This window comes from Hipposideros armiger, unplaced genomic scaffold (genome assembly GCF_001890085.2).
Source record: "Hipposideros armiger isolate ML-2016 unplaced genomic scaffold, ASM189008v1 scaffold_18, whole genome shotgun sequence".
In the NCBI taxonomy this organism is placed as follows: domain Eukaryota; kingdom Metazoa; phylum Chordata; class Mammalia; order Chiroptera; family Hipposideridae; genus Hipposideros; species Hipposideros armiger.
This window is the reverse complement of record NW_017731368.1, coordinates 933,968-955,516: the sequence shown is the minus strand read 5'-3', so window position 1 is coordinate 955,516 and position 21,549 is coordinate 933,968. Positions and strand designations below refer to the sequence as shown.

The window sequence follows — 21,549 nt, the reverse complement described above, 5'->3', positions numbered from 1 at the left end:
CTTCTTATGCATGATCTCATTTACTCCTTACAGTAATCATACCCGGGCAGTCTGACTCTAAAACACAGGCTCTTGGCCAATGGTCTTGAAACCCTTTTATAATCTTGGACATCCTAAAAGAATTAAAATTTCCCCCCTAAAATTTTGAGAAACTTACCACTTTGCACATTTTTAAGTTAACATTGTAACATTTCTATCATAAATGGCTGCAAACATATATTTTCTGGCATAATATATATTGCATGTGTACTTTAAATATATATTTTTCAAAACTTTGGAGCTGCAGACTTAACTCAGTTTTTGGAAAATGCCTGCCATATAATCTAATTGACAAATCAAACTTTAATGTTAGTCATTTAGCCAAATCAGACTGCACCAATGGGAATGCATTCCAAATCCCAGTGATTTTTTTTTTCCATTGGTTCATTAATTTATTTTTATTTTTTTATTGAGGTACAACTTAATTCAGTTAAAGGCAAAGATCTTGAGCATACAGTTTTATCTTTGAAAAATGTATATACTTGTGTTACTATTGCCCAAGTAACCCCAGAAAGTCCCTTTGTGCCGTGTTGTTCCTGTCAACCCCTACTCCTCATAGGTACCCACTTTTCTGAATTGTATGACCATTGATTATTTTTGCCTGTTTTTTATATAAGTGGAATCATATTGTATATATTTTTTGTGTGTGGCTTTTCTCACTCAGTGTTTTTGGGGTTCATCCAATGTTGTATGTATTAGCAGTCCATTCCTTTCTACTGCTGAATAACATTTCACTGTATAAATATGCCACAATTTCTTTATCTACCTTCCTGCTATGGACTTTTTTTTAATTATTTTTTATTATGAAATATACATTTTTTAGAATTAGTTTCAGCTGTACAACACAGTGCAATAGATATACTTTTTACCCCTCGAAGTGACAACCCCCCCCCAATCCGCCGCCCCATTTCCCCCCAATATCATACATACCTATTACAAATCCCTTGACTCCACTCCCTCACTATATTCCACGTCCCATGACTATATATATATATATATGTATGTATGTATATATATATATATTCACTTATAGTTGACATATGATATTATACAACTTCAGCTTCAGGTGTACAGTGCCGTGATCAAGCCTCTTCCCCATCCATGATGCAAGACATGTGACCACCTGACACCCTACAAAATATTCACAACATTATCAATTACATTCCTCGAACTGTCCCCCATGTCCCCATGGCAGCACTGCAGCTGCGTATTTATGCTGTCCAACTCCCTCCCTCTCTCCCTCATCCCCACCCTCCCAACCAACAGCCATCAACTGCACCCCCACATCTCTGAGACCACCTCTGTTCACTTTCCTTGCCCATTCAGTTTTTTAGATTCCTATAAGTGAAATCATATGGTATTTGTCTTTCTCCGACTGACTTATTTCACTTAATATAATAGTCTCTAAGTCCATCCATATCGTCCCAAATGTTACGATTTCATTCTTCTTTATGGCGGAGTAATACTCCATTGTATAAATGTACCACAATTTCTTAATCCAGTCATCTACCGATGGGCATTTCGGTTGTTTCCAAGTCTTGCTTATTGTGAATAACGCCACAATAAACATATGGGTACATATATTTTTTCGAATTAGCGTCTTGGGTTTCTCTGGATAGATACCCAAGAGTGGAATTGCTGGGTCATACGGTAGTTCCATTTCCAGTTTTTTGAGATACCTCCATACTGATTTCCATAATGGCTGCACCAATCTGCAGTCCCACCAACAATGCAGCAGGGTTCCCTTTTCTCCACAGCCTCGCCAGCACTTGTTTGTTGATTTATTGATGATAGCCATTCTGACTGGAGTGAAGTGGTATCTCATTGTGGATTTTATTCCCAATGATTTTTTAAATAAACCCTTAAAATAGTAATAGATAACATTTACTGAGCAATTTATTTATCAGTCACTGTTCTAACGAATTTACATTGTCATTTTATCCTGATAATTCTATGAAGTAGACATTATCCTGATTTTACTGATAAGTAAACTGAGTTGCTTAAAGTCCAGTATGGCAGAGCCATGATTTGCCTCCAAGCAGTCTTAACTCTGAACCCAAGCAGAGTATGTCCAGAGAGTATAATCTTAACCCTTCACCACCACACTGTACTGCCTTACAAATCTCACTCTTAAACTGAGAACCTGACTAATTTGCTGGTATAATGGACCAGGACATAAGAATATTTAAAGTCAGTAATATTGTAATAAGTATGTATAGTGCCAGGTGGGTACTAGGCTAATGGGGGGGGAGGGGATCACTTTGTAAATTATATAAATGTCTTACCTCTATGCTGTACACCTGAAACAATATTGAACGTCAACTATAATTGGAAAAAAAAAAAGCCTCAAATCCACATCAAACTGGGGGAAAAAAAGAATGTTTAAAACCTGGGAAATTTCTGTTCATAAGAAAAAGCAGTTCTAATGAAGTATTAAAATGTCTCCCTATAGTAATAAAGTCAAGATACAAATTAGTACATGAGTTTGAGATTCCTATGGGATAGCCAAGTGGCAATTTCTGGCAGGCATTTGGACTTCACAGGAGAAGCCGAGGCAGGAGACGGAGATGTGGAAATTATCATAGAGATGGTTGATGTGGTGGTTAAATTGGGAATGGATGAGATTGCACAGTGTCTCAGCTTGGGCTGCTATAACAAAATAACATAGATGGGGTGGCTTAAAAAGTAGAAATTTATTTTTGACAGTTCTGGAGGCAGGGAAATTTAAGGTCAAGGTACCAGCTGATTTGGTTCTTGGTGAGGATCCTCTTGGTTTGCAGCAGCTACCTTCTTGCTGTATCATCACTTGGTGGAGAGAGAGATCATTTCTCCTTTGTCTCTTATAAGGGCACTAATCCCATTCATGAGGGCTCCACTCTCATGACCTAATTACCTCCCAAAGTCCCCATCTCCAAATACCAACACATTGGGGATTAGGGCTTCAACATATGAATTTGGGAGGGACACAAACATTCAGACCATACACCCAGGGATGAATTGTGGATCAAGAATAGTGCTGGGTTGGCTCAGCTAAAAAAAAAAAAAGAATAGTGCTGGGGGACAGTATAGAGCCTTGGGAGATTAGCAATATTTGACAGACATTTGTTTATTTAACTAATATTTAAAGGTTTTGTATTTGTGTGTGTGTGTGTGTGTGTGTGTGTGTTTTGCATGAAAAAGACGACTATGTTTACAAACAAAAAGGAAGCGCCAGTAGAGTGGTAGGAGGCAAAAATGGAGTGAAGTGATAGAGCAAGGTAAGGGTAGTTGCTTCAAACTACAGTCTTCAATCTGGGAGTGCATGGAAACATTCCAGGGAGAATGTGGATGTATATTTTTAAAGGAATCAATACGCAAAACTTAACATAAATGCTCTTCCTAAGAATGGATCTTGCTCCTAAATGTAAGAGCTAAAACTATAAAACTCTTACAAGAAAACATAGAGGGAAAGTTTCATGCACTGGATTTGGCAGTGATCTGAATGACACCAAAGGCACGGGCAACAACAGAAAAAATAGACAAACTGGACTTCATTGAAATTAAAAACTTTTCTCATCAAAGAATACTATCAAGAGAGTAAAAAGGCAACCCACAGATTGGGAGAAAATATTTGCAAATTATATATCTGAAAAAGGCTTAATATCCAGAATATATAGGAAACTGCTAAACTCAACATCAATAACAAAACCTGATTTAAAAATGGGCAAAGGACTTGAATAGACATTTCTCCAAAGAAGAATATGCAAATGACCAATAACCACATGAAAAAATACTCGATATCATGAATGATTAGGGAGATGCACATCAAAACCACAATGAATGCCACTTCACACCTGTTAGGATGGCTATTATCCAAAACAAACAAACAACAGGTTGATGAGGATGTGGAGAAATTGGAACTTATATTATTCTGCTAGAGCTGCCATAACAAAATAAGGAACTTATATTTATCCTGCTAGAGCTGCCATAACAAGATACCACAGTGTGGCTGAAACAACAAAATTTTATTTTCTCATAATCTGGAGGTTGAAGTCCAAGATCAAGGGGCTATCAGGGTTGGTTTTAGGCGAGGCCTCTCTTAGCTTGCAGGAGGCCGTCTTCTTGCTGTGTCCTCACATGGCGTATTCTCTGTGCATGCATTCCTGATGTCTCTTCCTCTGATACCAGCCCTGTTGGTATTTTTAACCTTAATTACCTTCTTAAAGGTCCTATCTCCAAATATAGTCACCATAGGGGCTAGGGCTTCAGCATATGAATTGGAGCAGGGGTTGGGGGTGGCACAATTCAGTCCATAACAGAACCCTTGTATACTATTGGTGAGAATGTAAAACTGTGTAGCTGCTGTGGAAAACAGTATAATGGTTCCTCAAAAAATTAAAAATAGAATTACCATATGATCCAGCAATTCCACTTATGGGTATATATGAGGAGCGATAAAAAACTACAGTGAATGTTGAAATTAAAAAAAAAAATTACAGTGAAAGGCACATTGCCATTAATCCCCCTCAAAATACTCCCCCTTTCTTCAAACACACTTGTCCCATCGTTCTTGCCACTTTCTGAAGCAGTTCTGGCAGTCCTCTTTTGTGAGTGTCTTTATTTCATCCTCCATCATGACAACACTCCATGTCACACATCACTTCTGGTACTGCAATTTCTGTCAAATAAAACCTTTACGGTGTGTCATCTTCCACCTTATTCACCGGATCTGGCACCCTGTGACTTCTCGCTTTTCTCCAAAGTCATAATGACCATGAAAGGTAAATGTTTTGAATAGATTCAGGACATCGAGGCAGCCAGAACTGCTTCAGAAAGTGGCAAGAACGATGGGATAAGTGTGTTCGAAGCGAGGGGGAGTATTTTGAGGGAGATTAATGGCAATGTATCTTTTACTGTAATAAATTTTTTTAAATTTAAGCATTCACCGTATTGTTTGATCACATCGCATATCTAAAATAATTGACAATGGTCTCAAGATATTTGTCCACCCATGTTCATTAATCACAACAGCTAAAAGATGGAAGTAACCCAAGTGTCCCTCAGTGGATAAATAAAAGATACATAAATACAATGGAATTTAAGGCTGAAGCCTTTAAAAGGAATGCAATTCTAATAGATAGTGTGCAACATGGATGAACCTTGAAGACAATATGCTAAGTGAAATAAGCCAGTCACTAAAGGACAAATATTGTATGATTCCACTAGTATTATGACATAATAGAAGGAGTCAAAGTCATAGAGACAGGAAGTAGAATGGTGGTTGCCAAGGGTTAGGGGAATGGGGAATCACTGTTTAATGAATACAGAGTTTCAGTTTTGCAAAGATGAAAAAAGTTCTGTGGATGGATGGGGATGGTAATAGCACAACAATGTGAATGTCCTTAATGCCACTGAACTGTACACTTAAAAATGGTAAATAGTAAATTTTATGTATATTTTACAACAATTTTTTAAAATGTATAATTAAAAAAAAAAGAATGGGTCTTGCTGTTTCTCCTTTTCCATCTCCCCTTTCTTACTACTATCCTCCATTCCACTTTACCAAAAAGGCACCTCTCATTTCAAATCTTAACTGCTGAAGTACACTACCCCAGGGAGGAAAACCCTTCAGGACACCGAACAATGTTTATCTTAGCTCCTACTGAAGGATATTTGGGTTATTTCCATTTTTTAAAGCCATGTAAATAAACATTGTGAACATATCTGTACAAGTCTTTTGTTTTCATTTAACCTCAGGTAAATACTTAGAAAGGGAATTTCTGGGTTCTAAGCTACTGTTTGTCAGACCCGTTTCTAAAGTGGTTGTACCATTTTGCATTCTTTCAGCAGTGTATTAGAGCTCTGATTGCTGGAAATCCTTGTGGATTTGATTTGGTGAGTTGTTAATTTTAGCAATTCTAGAGGGGGTGCACTGTTACCTCATTGTGGTTTTAATCTTTTTTCCTTAAGATTAATAATAGCATTTGTCAGATATGTGTTGCAGATATTTACTCTCCAGTCCATAGTTTGCCTGTTTATTCTTTAACCAATGCCTTTTGAAGAAGAGGTTTTAATTTTAATCTTTTTCTTCTATGGTTAAGGCTTTCTGGTTAATGCTTTCTGGATCCTTTATAGGAGTGTTTGCTGACACCAAGCTCAGAAAGATTTTCTCCTGTGTCTTCTTTTAGAAGCTTTATTGTTTGGTGTCTGCATTTATCTCTGATTGATTTTTAATTAACTTTTGAGTGTGGTATGGTGGTAGGCAAAGCAGGTGCCATCAATGGGGAATCGGGATATGATTCTAGAGAAGGGAGCCTGAGAAGCTGCTGCCACATCCAGGGATCCTCCTCCAGCTCTGAGGAGGGCTTTTCTGAGATCCTGTGAATTGAGTGAATACACTTAAAATCTTTTAATGGGAATTTTTTTGGCAAGGACAAGGGTCCTGCCAGGAACCACTAGTTCCAGTTCCAATATCGTGTATTACAGTTGCTACTGTTTAAAAACTCATAGTTAGATCTTAGTTGGGTAGGTGTTCAAACCCTTGATGCTCTTAGCTGAATGTCCTCTGGGGCCTAAAGCATTTACAGTAAAACCTTGGATTGCGAGTAACTTGGTTTGCGAGTGTTCCGCAAGACGAGCAAACATTTCTAATATATTTTAATTTGGTAAACGAGCGATATTTTGCAATACAGGTAGTTTGTTTCCAGAATAAATTATGCTCGCAAACCAAGGTATTACTGTACTTCGGAAAAAATAAATGTTTAAAGCAGGAGGAAGCCACTGCATACTGCAGCTGAAACTACTAGAATAGGGCCCCTGGTTCTGCTTTATTGGCTTTTGGAACCGAGGTCATCATTAAAAAGAAGGGATGGCCCTGGGTATTGGTATTACGTGGCTAGAGGTGAAATTCTTGGACCTGTGCAAGATGGATGCACCAGAGTGAAAGTGTTTGCAAGATGACTTTGTTAATCAGGAATGAGAGGTAGAGGAGACAAGAAGTCAGTTGTTATCATAGCTCCAACCATGAAGGGTGCAGACCTGCAAACGGGGAGGCTGTATTCCCAAACCCATTGGTCAGCTTCCCGGAAACCAGTCTTTGGGTTCTGGGGGGGTGATTGCAAAGATGAAAGGTAAGGGAATTGATAAAAGGGCATCACTGAGAGTAGAGCCTATGAGTATAGCTGAATGTGGTGCTTGCCATCTCTCAGGACCAGCTGACCCCTGTTAACTGCTCTTTGTGTGGAACCGTGTTTCACTTCAACCTTCAGAACACTTACTGGACTATTTACTACTAGCATCAAAGTCTGCACCTGCAGCAGCTTAACTTGGGCTCACATCCTACCTCATCTTCAGAACTCATCACGTGGGCCTTTCTACTCATTGCTGTGTAGGTAGCATCTGTAGGCCTTTACTGAGGTCTGATGAGCTTCAGCATTTAAAGCCTTAACCTAGCATTCATTTCATCCCGCAGTGCCAGTTCTTACCAAAAGTCGCCCTGGCTGCATGCCAGCTAGTCAGAGTTTTTACCCATTTAAACTTTGAGAATAGTTTGAGATCATTTTGGCACCATGGCCCCTAGTCATTTGCTTTGCTGGATTAAACTGCATGTCTGTAGGAACTCCAGCTATCCCAAGGAAAACTTTGGAGGGAACAACAACTAGATGGTTTAACAAATTTGTTGATCTGGTCCCACCAGCATTTATGAGGGTTCCAATATCTCCACATCCTTGCCAGCTGATCTGTCTTTTTTTATTCTAGCCACCCTGGTGGATGTGGTGTGGTGTCTTATGGTTTTGATGTGCATTTCCCTATGGGGAATGTTGAGTATTTTTCCTGTGCTTGTTGGCTATTGTGTGTCATCTTTGGAGAAATGTCTATTCATAGCCTTTGCCCGTTTAAAAAAATTGGGTTGTCTTTTTGTTAAAATTATAAAATAGTTCTTTATGTATTTTAGATACAAGTCTCATTAAATACATGATTTGTACAAGTTTTCTCCCATTATTTCGGCTGTCTTTTCACTTTCTTGATGTCCTTTAAAGCACAAAAGTTTTACATTTTGATAATATCCAATTTATCTATTTTTCCTTTTGTTGCTGGGTTTTTGTTACCTATCTTATCTAAGAAACCATATCCTAACCCAAGGTCATGAAGATTTATGCCCGTTCTAAGAATTTCATAGTTTTACCTCTTAGACATCTAGGTCTTTGATCCATTTTGAGTTAATACATGGCATGGGATAGGCGTACAACTTCATTCTTTCACACGGGGACGTCCGTCCAGTTGTCCTAGTACCATTCGTTAAAAAGACTGTCCTTTCTTCATTGAATTGTCTTGGCACTCGCATCTAAATCACTTGACCCTAAATGTGAGTATTTATTTCTGGACTCTCAGTTCTCTTCCATTATCCTTATGTTAGTGCCACACCGTCTGTCTTGATTACTGTAGATTTGTAGTAAGTTTTAAAATTGGGAAGTGTGAGTCTTGTAACTTTGTTATATATATTCTTTTCTATTTTGTACAGATGATACCATATTACAAATAGAACTTCGCAAGAATTTTTTAATTTTTATTTTTCAATTACAGTTGACATTCAATATTATATTACTTTCAGGTATACAGCATAGTGGTTAGACGCTCATATAACTTAGAAAGTGATCCCCTCGGTAAGTCTAGTACCCACCTGGCAGCATACATAGTTATTACAATATTATTGACTATATTTTCTATGCTGTACTTCACATCCCTGTGACTATTTTGTAACTGCCAATTTGTATTTCTTAATCCCTTCACCTTTTTCACCCATCCCGTCAACCCCCCTCCCTTCTGGCAACCATCAGTTTGTTCTCTATATCTATGAACCTATTTTTGTTTTGTTTGTTCATTTTCTTTAGATTCCACAAGTAAGTGAAATCACATGGTATTTATCTTTGTCTGCCATTTTCCTGACCTGTGGGTTATCTCTTCATTCTCTTGATAGTTTTCTTTGATACACAAAAGTTTTTAAAATTGATGAAGTGTACTTTATTTATTTTTTTTTTAAGATTTTTATTGGGGAATTGGGATGGGAACAGTGCTGGGGAATTGGGGGAAGGGGAACAGACAAGTTGCTATCGTGGTTTTTTTTGTTCTTCAGTCTAGTGGAGGACGTTGCTTCACTGGCCCAAGTTGGCACCATCATTGCGCTCTTCCTGGGCGAGGCAGATCAGTCGTCGGCTTCTGGACGGCTGCTCACTGCGGCTGCTGGCTACACACGGTAGTCCATGGCAACCCATGGCAACCCACTGCCACAGGGGCTGCAGCCTACGGCAGCCGAGCTCCAGGTTGAGCTGTTGTTCAGCATCTTAGCTGTGGAGGGCAGTGTCATTGGCCCTCATATGTGGGATCCAAACCGGGGCCCTCTGGCGTCCCAAGCCAGCTCTTAACCAACGCGCCACTCGGCCGGCCCTATTTATTTATTTATTTATTTATTTATTTGATGTTATATTAAGAAACCATTGCCAAATGCAAGGTCATGAAAATTTGCCTCTTTTTTAGTAGCTGCAGCAAGGGTACTGCGGATGACTTCTCAGCTTGACTTGGGTTATGTGCACATCTTCAAAGCATTACTGTGTGAGGGTAATTGACTCTTCTGGTTGGCCAGGCTGGATGGTGTAGGATCAGGGCTGAGAATGGTGTTAATGCTTAGATGCTGTTTCCAAAAAGGAAGGTAGAATGGCTGCTGAAAAAATTAGTAAATATTTAGTAAATGTGAAGCATTCTTAGTACATTGAGAAATTTATGGTGCCCAGAGTACACATTTTTAATTAAAAGTATATTTTTCTTGTTATAAATTAGTGTGTAAATGTTTAAAAGTGACTTTTAGAGATATCCCTGAGATATCCCTGCTGATGGCGGTCCTTCATAAGTCAAGCAGAAAGAAATTAGTTTTTACTTCATGTTTTAATGTCTTTTTTGTGGTTTGTTTTGTACAGGTACTGCAATAACCAGAGTTTTGTAGCAAAAGGATCTACTTATTGGGTTCTCTTGACATAGAGATGTGGGGGGATTCTCGATCTGCTAATAGAACAGGACCTTTTCGGTAAGTATTAAAATTTGAATATTGAAATTGTCAATATTTTAATAATAAAGAAGATATAGTATAACATTTTTTGGTCTACCATAAAGGGGGTATTTTCTTTGTGTAGCGATAGCTCTGAGTTTTAAAAAATAGAAACTTGTTAAAATTTCTGAAGTTCCTGGTTTTGTGTTTTATCATTTTTTTAAATATTAAAAAATAGCCCTTATTTATTTATTTAATCTCTTTTAGCAAAGTGATACATAACTTGAATAATAATAAGGAAAGCTAGCGTAAATGTTTATAAATGTATATAAATATTGTGTTAAGTTCACTAATTTATGTCTAGAATCCATAGCTGTGTCTTGCCTGTGGCACATTGTGTTTCAGAGCTACCAGAAATAGTTTTGAGAAAGAAAGATTACTCAGTGCACTGCAATTTTCTAAGCTACATTTCAGTTTTAGGGATTACTGGGTACAAAGATAAGTGGAGAAGGTGGTACCATTACGTTGTAAATGGATTATATTTTAGATTTGTAGGGAGTTTATTTTTGTAGTCAATATAATAAATACTGATGATTAGTATTTTTAAAGCTTTTGCATTGTGTTTCAAATTAATAAAATGCTATAGGAATGTGATTTTTATGGTTTTACTTGGTATATTGCAAAGAAATCTGACCTTCAAAATTACACATTAAAAATATTGGTGCTCCAGTTGAAACCTCTGTTACTAGTAAATTTTCTTTTGAATTGACAGTCTGCAAGATTTTATTGTGCAAATTCAACAGATGGTCCATTCATTATTTTGAAGCTTGGGGTCCAATGAAAAATTTAGGTAGAGAACTGAGTTTTTAAAAAATTCATATGTTTAGTAATGCTAATGTTTCATAAATACTAAATGATAGGGGTCTTTACTTTCTGCTCAGTGATCTTTAAATTAAAGCAGTGGTGGTGATGCTGGGTATGTTTTAGCTTTCAAAACATTAAGTAAGGTCTGGAGCAGTGGTCAGCCAACTACAGCTCGCAGCTTGTTTTTGTTTTATTGGAACACAGCCATGATTATTCATTTACAAATTGTGGTTGCTTTCAGGCTATAGTGGCAGAGCTGAGTGGTTGTGACAGAGACTACAAAGCCTAACGTAATTACTATCTGGCTCTTTATGGAAAAAGTTTGCTGATCTCTAGTCTAGATCAGTGGGATTTTACTTTAACGTTTTTTTTCTTTTTATTACTTTTTTTGGGTATTTTTTTTTCTAGAACATTTAAAAATATTTACATTTTTACTTGTAGTTAATGGGTAATTATTTTGTTAAGTAAGGCTCTTTCTTATAGAATTAACCTATTTAGATGGTTTAGGTAAGCCTCCAGAAATGTTAGGTAAGCTCTATTGCTTAACTTTTAAAAAGTTTCAGAACATTTTTTTCTTTGATCAATTTATCATGTAAAATTGTATTTCCCCACCTTAATTTTAGTTTAACTATAAGTCATTACATGCTGTTTTTTAAGATCTTTGACCAAAAGGGAGACAGCTTATGTAGCATAACTTTTGGGGAGACTAATTTGTATTAAAAAAAGGTATCTTCCAGGAAAATAATTTTATATTTCATCATAACAACTTTTCTTTTTAACATTATTTGGTTAAAAATTATTTTCATAGCCACTGCTATGAAATTTATATTAATGGAACTGTTTATTGACTAGTCTGCATAAAATAGAACTCTAAGAACCCTAGTACAGTAGGTAACTCTGGATCTATTTGATCGTCTCAACTTAAGAGGGTAAGATAACCCTTAGGGCAGTATTCAAAGACAGTGTTGGATGTGTTCTGGTCAGAAAACCCGTAGTTTTAGATACCTCAGCACTCATCCCTTGAGTATCTGCTGAGGCTTACCTCTTCCTGCTAGCTATTAGCATTTGAATGATTTTATATGTGGGAGACACTAGAGTTAGTGGTAATGTCTTAATTTTAGTGTTAAATTGTATTACGTATCAAGAACATTTAAACATGCTCCCCTTATGATGAACCACAGAGGCATAACTAATGTTAATATTAGCTAACGGAAGTTATCATAGTCTGAAAATCCATTAAATATGCATCATTCTAATGTTTATTACATTTCTATTACTTTAAGAAAGGGTTTGGCATTGTAATTGGTTTTCTTGAACTGATTGACCCAGAATCAGTTGTCTTTTGAATCTTTCTAGCATGATCGTGTGGTCTGAGCTCAGAAGGGTCATATAATAGAACCCATTTATTCTGGGAGGAGACAACTGAGTTGGACTTGATCTCTTAATATTTTTGTTTTATGGCTAAATAGCAAATCACCCTTCAGATCATTTCAGGTTTTCCTTTTTCACGCCCCTCTCCCTCCCTTAAGCTCAGGATCCTGGGTGCCTTATTGCCTATTTAAATTCCCTAATCTTTTACCAAAGCCAAAACATGTAAAATGACCTGGAAGTTAGGCAAAGCGAAGAAATTGGGCCAGTTCTCATTTATCGCTTAAGTTCTATAAAGTGAGAAGGTGAATTTAATACTATGTTTATTTTTAAACATATTTATTACCATGAGAAATTAGCATGCAACATCGGAATCTGAAATATCAGTTTCTTCATTTGAGACCTGGGAATAATGCTTGAAGGCCTAATGCTTTCTCTAGGTCCCCTTCAGTATTTAAGCTCCTGGATGCTGTTGCTTGGCTTAGTCGACTTACACATGCTTTGTGGCATGATTCATGCTGCCTCCTGTGATACCTTTGGGTAGTTATAATAGTAGGACTCAGGTGAGAGTGCTTCTAGGTGCAGCTGCCCTCGAACTGGGGTTTAGATGCAGCCAGGGCTGGTGCTGAGCCAGTGAACACTGGCATGCTCCTACTGGTGATTTACAGCCAGTGTTTCTTCATTGTGAGCTTGCAACGTTTCTATGCTGTAGCTTTAACCAAATATTTTGGAATGTTACTCCTGTATGCAACAATGAGAAAGACATCTCCTGAAACTTGCTGTAAGAAATTTACAGTGCATTGCTTTTTCTGATGTATAGGAATCATCTGTTGATCTTGGAATGCTAAGTTCCCTGGCTGTAGGAAATGGAAATTTTTGTAGCATGTCACCATTGCTAGCTTATCTGGTATTGCGGATTTTCCCTGTTGCAGGACTGGGCGAAAGCTTTTTCTGCAGCAGTCATGTTGAAAACCTTGTGTTGACTTTCCTCGTGTTCTGAAATGGGAGCATAAAAGTTTACTCGGCCACTTCGTCCTAAAATAGCAAAACCTTGCTGTTTTCTGCAGATCTAGGACCTTGTTACAGAACTCTGCCAAAAAAAAAAAAAATGTTTACAGAAGAATGTGCTGTGATTAGAGAAGAATATGCTGGTGTGTAGATTTCAAACTCTGGACAATATGAATAACACTGTCTTTGTTTCTACAGTGGGAGCCAAGAAGAAAGGTTTGCTCCCGGGTGGAACAGGGATTATCCTCCTCCTCCCCTTAAGAGTCATGCTCAAGAGAGACACTCTGGCAACTTTCCTGGCAGAGATTCACTTCCCTTTGATTTCCAGGGGCATTCGGGGCCTCCCTTTGCAAATGTAGAGGAGCATTCTTTCAGCTATGGAGCTAGAGACGGACCGCATGGTGACTATCGAACAGGGGAGGGACCTGGACATGATTTCAGAGGGGGAGATTTTTCATCTCCCGATTTCCAGAGCAGAGAGTCATCACAGTTGGACTTCAGAGGCAGGGACATACATTCTGGAGATTTTCGGGATAGAGAAGGACCACCTATGGACTATAGGGGTGGAGATGGTACTTCTATGGACTACAGAGGTAGGGAAACATCTCACATGAACTACAGAGACAGGGATGCACACACTGTTGACTTCAGAGGGAGGGATGCTCCGCCATCTGACTTCAGGGGCCGAGGCACTTACGATTTAGATTTTCGAGGCCGGGATGGCTCTCATGCAGATTATAGGGGAAGGGATTTATCAGATTTGGATTTCAGGCCAAGAGATCAGTCCCGTTCTGACTTTAGGAATAGAGATGTATCTGATTTGGACTTCAGGGACAAAGACGTAACACAGGTGGACTTTAGAGGCCGAGGTTCAGGTCCTAGTGATCTAGACTTTAGGGACAGGGATATGCCACATTCAGATTTCAGAGGTAGACCCCGGTCCAGGACTGATCAGGACTTCAGGGGCAGGGAGGTGGAAACGTGTGTGGAATTTAAGGATAGGGAGATGCCCTCTGTGGACCCAAATATTTTGGATTACATTCAGCCCACTACACAAGACAGAGAACATTCTGGTATGAATGTGAACAAGATAGAAGAATCAACGCATGACCATACAACAGAAAGGCCTGCTTTTGGCATTCAGAAGGGAGAATTTGAGCATTCAGAAACAAGAGAAGGAGAAACACAAGGTGTAGACTTTGAACACGGGTCTTCATCAGACTTTCAGAACAGCCAAAGTCCACTTCAAGACCAAGACAAGTCACAGCTTTCTGGAGGTGAAAAACACAGCTCTGACTCTGGTCTGTTTAAAGAAGAAGGTGGTCTGGACTTTCTTGGCCGGCAAGACACTGATTATAGAAACATGGAGTACTGTGATGTGGATCACAGGCTGCCCGGAAGCCAGATATTTGGTTATGGCCAGAGCAAGCCTTTTCCAGAAGGCAAAACTCCCAGAGATGTCCAACGGGACCTTCAGGTATGTTAACGGAGTGGGTTGCTGTTTTGCCTTTTGCTTTTTCAAAAGGCTTTTCTGAAGGATGAAGCAAAGAGTCCAAAACCATTAATTAGTCCTGGGTCTCTCCTTGTACAACGATTAAAAAGCAAAATTTGCATTCAAGAATGGAAGGTATATCTAGAGAAAGGACCCTCAGCTCAGATCATATTTTTGAGATGTTTCTCTTCATTATTTTGCTTTATGGTGGTGATTTAAATGCCTTGGAATAATTTAGTTCGAAATTATCTGTCTTTGTGGTTGATTCTCTCAACTCCTGCATAGCCAGGCCTTGTGGCTGTTTTGGTTTATTTTCTTATTTTAACTCAGAATACCTAGGAATCTTTCCCTGGTCATGAGGAGGTAATGTTAATGACGCAAGTATCTTCTTGCAGCTAACTTAATTGACTTAAATGTTGAATTTCTATGTATAATATATAATTAACATACACACACACACACACACACATATATATATATATATACATACATACATATATATATATATATATATATATGCAAGTAGAGTTATGTTTGGACTCTAACATGAAAATATTATCTTTTAAAATAGATTTTACCCATCTCTGCTCAGGTTTCTGTTACACTGAACAGTATCCTAAGTAAGACATGTTAGCCAAATAATGGATTTTGAGGATGTTAGAGTTGGGTGACCATATAATTTATTGTTCATATTCAAGAGTGAAAGAGGACACTGTTGATAATTATGCCAGGACAATAGGCATAACTGGGAGGTGTGGTCACTTAGTTATAGGAGACTTTTTCTCAAAAGTTGAATCCTTGTTAACACTTTTGAAATGGAAATCAGCTGAGACTTGTGAATATGGAAAATGAGATTTCTCTGAATTGTACTGTCAAGTTGTACAGTCAGATGACACTTTTTGACTTTGTTGGAGTTTGTTTATAGATGACATCTTTATAAATGACATCTGGTTTAAATTTCTTTTTTTTTTTTTCATTCAGGGAAAGAAAATTACAGTTTTGGGAATGTTTTATTTGTTTTTTTTTTCCTGATTATAAAAGTTTTGTTCAATGTCGTTTCTCTTAATGTTCTGCTTTACTATTTCAAGACTCCCTTAATGAGTCTTGGTCTTAGCACACTTGTATGCTAATGATTTGAAAGCAAATTTTGGAACTCACAAAAATAGAGAAAACAACAAACTTTCACATATATCTTCATATGATGAAGTCAATTTGACTTTTGATCCTGAGTACCTGTATTTCATGTTCAGTTTCATTTTGCATTAACATATATTTACTTCTGAGATAATTTTTTATTCTGGATTCAAGGATCAAGATTATAGGACTGGCCCAAGTGAGGATAAACCAAGCAAGCTTATTCGATTAAGTGGGGTGCCCGAAAATGCCACAAAAGAAGAGGTAAATCTCTTTGTCTTGTTCCTTTTGCTTTTTGTTGTTCAATTAAAAAAATTTTTTTTTCCTGATGGTTGCTGTTTATTGAGAGTGCAAGTTGCAGATCCTAAAAACAAATTTTTTGGAACTCTTTATTTTGAAAAATTGTAGATTCACAGGAAGTAGCAAAGAAATGTATAGGGAAGTCTTGGGTATTCTTCGCCCAGCCCCTGGCAATGTTAACATCTTGTATTAACACAGTACAATAGCTAAACCAGGAAATTGTCTCTGGTACAATCATAGAGCTCATTCAGATTTCACTGGTTAAACACGCACTCACTGAGGTGAGATTTGGAAAAGAAATTATGACAAATGACTGCTGTCCTCAGACCTGATGGTTCTCCATTAGGGCATAATCCAAGAGGGAGGGTTGGATTGTATACATAGAGATGCAGTTTATTTACAATAGTAAAAAGTGGGAGTTGCCTAACTCCTCAATGTTAAAGGACTGGCTTACTAAATTATGGCTGAACATATGGAAGAATTTAGTCAAAATAGTACAAGAGCAAATAGTGCTTTCTCTGAACCAGGTGTTATGTGATACATATGAGCATTAGATCATTTAAATATCACATGAATAGGTACTCTTAATCCATTCACTCCAAGTATTAAACACTATATGCCAGGCACTATTCTAGACACTGAGAGATACAGCAGTGAATATTTAAAAATCACTGCTTCCATGGATAATAAAAAAGTAAACAAGAGGTAGGTAATTTCAGGCAGTGATAAATGCTCTGTAGAAAAGTAAAGGTTTAGAGCGTCACTGAGGTAGGGACTGTTCTAGATTGGATAGTTAGGGAAGGCCATCACTGAGGAAGTGACATTTGATCCTAGGCTTGAATGCAGTGAGAGAACAGTCGATTTGAAGATGGAGCAAAGAACTGACCAGGCTGAGGGAGCTCAAGTGCCTTGGCCCTGGACTGGAATGAGTTCAGTGTATCATCTTATTTTTAACAGATGAAAAATGGCACTGAAAGGTTACACAGCAGGTGAGCAGACGAAGCTCTCAACGCAGGCCCACTGATCAGCGCTTGAGCTCGAGCTTGTGACAGTTCTGCTCTTCTGCCTTTTTCATATACTTGGGAATTTTTGAATAATTATGTTCGACTCACTCAACAGTTTTTGAATGCCAAAATGCCTGGCTTAATTGTGCCTTTATAATGTAATCATAGCTTTAAATTATAGAGAGTAAAAAACTGGGAGGAAAAATACAATATTCAGTATTTGATTATGATTTGTATCATTAGTGTAAATACCATATTCTTGCAGATCCTTAACGCCTTTCGGACTTCTGATGACATGCCTGTAAAGGATTTGCAGTTGAAGGAGCATAACACAGGTGAGTTTCTTGATATGCATGTGGTTAGTAAGGGTCTAGGTCAGATCTATGTGTTGTGTGCTACTCACAAAATTGTTAAGAAACCACAACTAAGATTTCCAGAAGTCTCCTGTTGGTGCCTTCAAATAACAGCCAGCTTTAGCCTTAGCTGTGGTTCTTTGTGGATGTTTGTCCACACATGGGCACTGAGGAGGCATGTTCTAGTTCTTCTGAGTGCCTATGAGATACAAAGTGAGTGTTGCAGTATTTATCCCTGAATATATTTCATATAATTACATTTCTATTATGTTTTCTTCTATTTATGTTTTCCATAGTGGTGGGATGTTTCTGTTGGAGCCTAGTAGGATTTGATAGACTTGCTATATGTAAAATTTTACATTTCATTGCTTCACTATGAAATTTACAACTTCCCAGAGAAATTGTACAAATTAGTGGTTTCTTGAATTTTCAGTCTTGCTTTGAGAATGAAGTTCTGCAACAGCTTTTTTTGTTGAAATCCATAAATAGGTCCAGAAGAACTTTTCTCTTTGACCTCTGCTCTGTGGTCTGAAATGCAGATTAAACTTTTCAGAGTACCCTCCTGATTTTAGAGTACCAAGTTCAGTCTGTTCCTTCAAATCTTAATACAGAAAATGTAGTCTAAAGAGAAATGCCAAGCACTTAAGATACTGACCAATATTTTTAGGACTACATAATATGGAATGGTTTAAAAATAAAGGTAATCTTTAAGTGATCTATTTTGCAGAATTTCAAATTGAAGAAAGTAGAGCAGTAATCTTTTCACAGAACTTAGATTTCAGTAATCCAGGTTAAAGAACTCTTCAAGTAAAGAGCATGCCATATTTTTGAGGATATAGTTTACTTTTAAACAGTCTACCAAGGAATAAAGTTTTTGCATTAACTAGATAGATGGCTCCTTCTTCAGTTTGGTTCTACAGAGGGAAACTATCCACAAGAATAAATTTTTGTGCTTGAAAATAATCTGGTGTTGAAATTTAATGTTAAGTCCAAAAATCTTTTTTCTATAATTTGGAAACAAACTCAGTAGCTATTATTTCTCAGCAGAAAGCTGATCATTTATTTATTTTAAAAGCAACCCTGAATTTGTGGAAACATGACTAAGAGTACTTATGTTATTCTTATACTATTAATTTTTTTTGTTCTTTGGGCTTTTGCTTTTTTTTTTTCTTTTTTTTTTTGTGCATGTGTCTCATACACACTTCTTGATTAACTGCTATCTTTGGGAACTAAAAGTAGAATTTATAGGCTACAGTTGCTTTTTAACTATGAAAGGGCAATAACCTCAGCTTTGATCTTGCTTCGTGAGCTGTGCTTTTATTAAGTATTGTTATATGTAAGAAAGAAGAGATGTCTTGATGTTTAAATAGCAGCAATTTAAACTCTTCAGTTCTTTAGTGCTTACTGACTTTCTATTTATGTCGTCAGATTTATTAGCAGAGTGAAACATATTAATGTATAGGGTCCACAAAGGAAGTCCTTAAGTTTGCTGGCTGTGGTAGCTATTAGAATCATAATTGACCATCCAAAAACATTGATACATATGTGTGAAATTATTCAGGACATTGGTTAAAAAACAATACACCTTTCAGGAAATGCATTATATGAGGTGATAAGCGTATTAAATATATATATATATATATATCTTCTTTTTTTAATGAGAAGATTGGATTACAGTCCTATGTTATCCGTTTTACATCTCTGTGTGGCAAATAGAGTGAACTTTTGAAAATACCACTCTCATCATGTTACTCCCATGCCTAAAATCCTCTAATGGCCTTCCATCTCACTTGGAAGAAATTCCCAACTTCTTGTCCTGCGTGAGCTGGCCCTTGGCTATTTGTCCGACCTATCCTGTACTGCTCTCCACCTTTCTTATTATGCTCCAGCCATAGCAACCTTTTCTCTAGTTCTTGACCGAGACAGACTTCTTTCTCTGTTGGGGCCTTTGCACTGCTTTTCTCTCTGATCCTCACTTGTCTTGTGGGGTTTAGTTCTTGGCTTCAGTTTTACCTCTCAGAGGCCTTGCCTCACCATGGATCCAAAATTGCTCATCAGTCATTTTTCATCATATCCTAGTTTGTTGCCATAGAATCTATCACTGCTATTTTTCTCAATGGTTTTGTGTGTCTTATTCTTCCCACTAAAGTGTTAGCTCCATGACAGCAGGAGCCTTGCTTGTCTTGTTTGGTCCTGCTTCCTCAGTGCTTGACACTCTGCCTGGTATGGACAGGTTCCCAGTATGCATGGAATGAATAAGTGTCTGATGTATATGGACAGCAGCTGTGATGTCTTCTGAGGTGAGGAGCATTAAAGGGTAGTTCAGGTTTCACAGTAGTGCTGTCTTATATCTACTGAAGAATATGCCTTGATACAATCAGGACATTAACATTTCAAAGATTGTGTGTGAGTTTCAGCAGAAAAGGTGATTTTTATTAATGGCAGATCAAGTTTTTTAGGCTGTGTGATAACCTGCAAAGGCCACAGAGGATGGATATTGTTCACAAGAGGGGTAGAGTTCTGGGGTAGAGTTCACCCTTTAACTGATATAAGGGAGAGCCAGTCTATAACAGAGAGAAAAGATTAGAGCCTGTTCACTGACTCTAGTAATTATCAATTTAATTTTTGTCTCATCTAGAGCTGTGTAAGTATACGGCCACAACTTTTATCCAAAATCTGCAGGGTCAGACAAGTTTATGCATTTTTCTGAATATAGGAAGGTAATGCAATACATAGGTCATATATGACTTATATCCATCCCCCAGTGGGATGTGTATCAGACATCATAATGCTTCTGCAGCAAAATGCATGACTAGTCTCACCAAGCAGACTAAAAAAAAGACTAAAGAAACACAGTGTGGTGGAGGTCAGAATTTGTCTCCAGATGACTTCACTGAAAATTTACCAAAAAACTTGATATTGAAGAGATTTTTGGATTTTGGATTTGCAGATAAGGGATTGTAAACCTACATATGTTATGTATATTTGAATTTTTCTTCTGTCACTTGCAAATATAACACCATTTGTTGTAAATTACCTTGAGTTACATGATTCTATTCCTGGGAAAAGTATCAGAAGTAAAATATCTTTTGGTGACTGGACAAACAAACATATATACATACAATGGAATACTAAGTAATAAAAAATGAAGAAACTACTCATGCATTTAGCAACATGAATGAATCTCGTAGCCGTAATTATGCTGAGTGAAAGAAACTAGACTCAAAAGGTTACACATTGCCATAAAAAGGAATGAAGTACTGAGACACGCTACAACTTGGATGAACCTTGAAAACATGTTAAGTGAAAGAAGCCAGACACAAAAGAACACATGTTGTATGATTCCATTTGTATGATATGTCCAGAATAGGCATATCCATAGAGACAGAAAGTAAATTGGTATAGTTTGGTTGTTGTCAGGGGCTGGAGAAGAGGGAAATGGGGAGTGACTGTTTAGTGGTTATGGGATTTCCTCTTGGGGTGATAAAAATATCTGGAACTAAATAGCGGTGACAGTTGCATAACATTGTGAATGTACTTAATGCCACTGAATTGTACACTTTAAAATGGTGCATTTTATGTTACATGTATTTGATCATGCTTTTTAAAAAAGACAACATACTGTATGATTTCATTTATACGACATTCTGGAAAAGGTAAAATTATAGGAATAGAAAATAGTGGTTGCAAGGGTGTTGGGGGAGGGGTTGACTGTAAGTTGAAAGCATGAGGGGACTTGGGGGCATAATGGCACTGTTTTATATATTGATTGTGGAAGTGGTGTGTCAATGTCAAATTCACTGAAGTTGGTAACTACTGTGGTTATGTAAGAGAACATACTTATTTGTAGGAAATATACACTGACATTTTTAGGAGTAAACGCCCATGATTGTATGTCGTTTTCTCTCTTATGGTTTAGGAAAAATATTTGCTGTATATAGAGATGGGAGGAAGAGAGTAAAGATAAAG

The 21,549-nt window shown here is 37.5% G+C and overlaps 1 protein-coding gene across 5 annotated transcripts in view; it reads left to right on the top strand.

Moving 5' to 3' along the window:
• Window positions 1–21,549, top strand: part of RBM6 (RNA binding motif protein 6) — an 87,533-nt gene that overhangs the window by 4,461 nt on the left and 61,523 nt on the right. For 3 of the 5 annotated variants that reach the window (XM_019631480.1, XM_019631496.1, XM_019631490.1), the window contains exons 2-5: window positions 9,990–10,096; window positions 13,496–14,774; window positions 16,098–16,187; window positions 17,493–17,562. In XM_019631480.1, coding sequence (XP_019487025.1) covers window positions 10,053–10,096; window positions 13,496–14,774; window positions 16,098–16,187; window positions 17,493–17,562 — 1,483 coding nt within the window. In that variant the 5' untranslated portion in view covers window positions 9,990–10,052. Of the gene's footprint in view, window positions 1–9,989; window positions 10,097–13,495; window positions 14,775–16,097; window positions 16,188–17,492; window positions 17,563–21,549 lie in introns of those variants that run through there. The other 2 variants (XM_019631505.1, XM_019631514.1) reach the window with 2 other exon arrangements.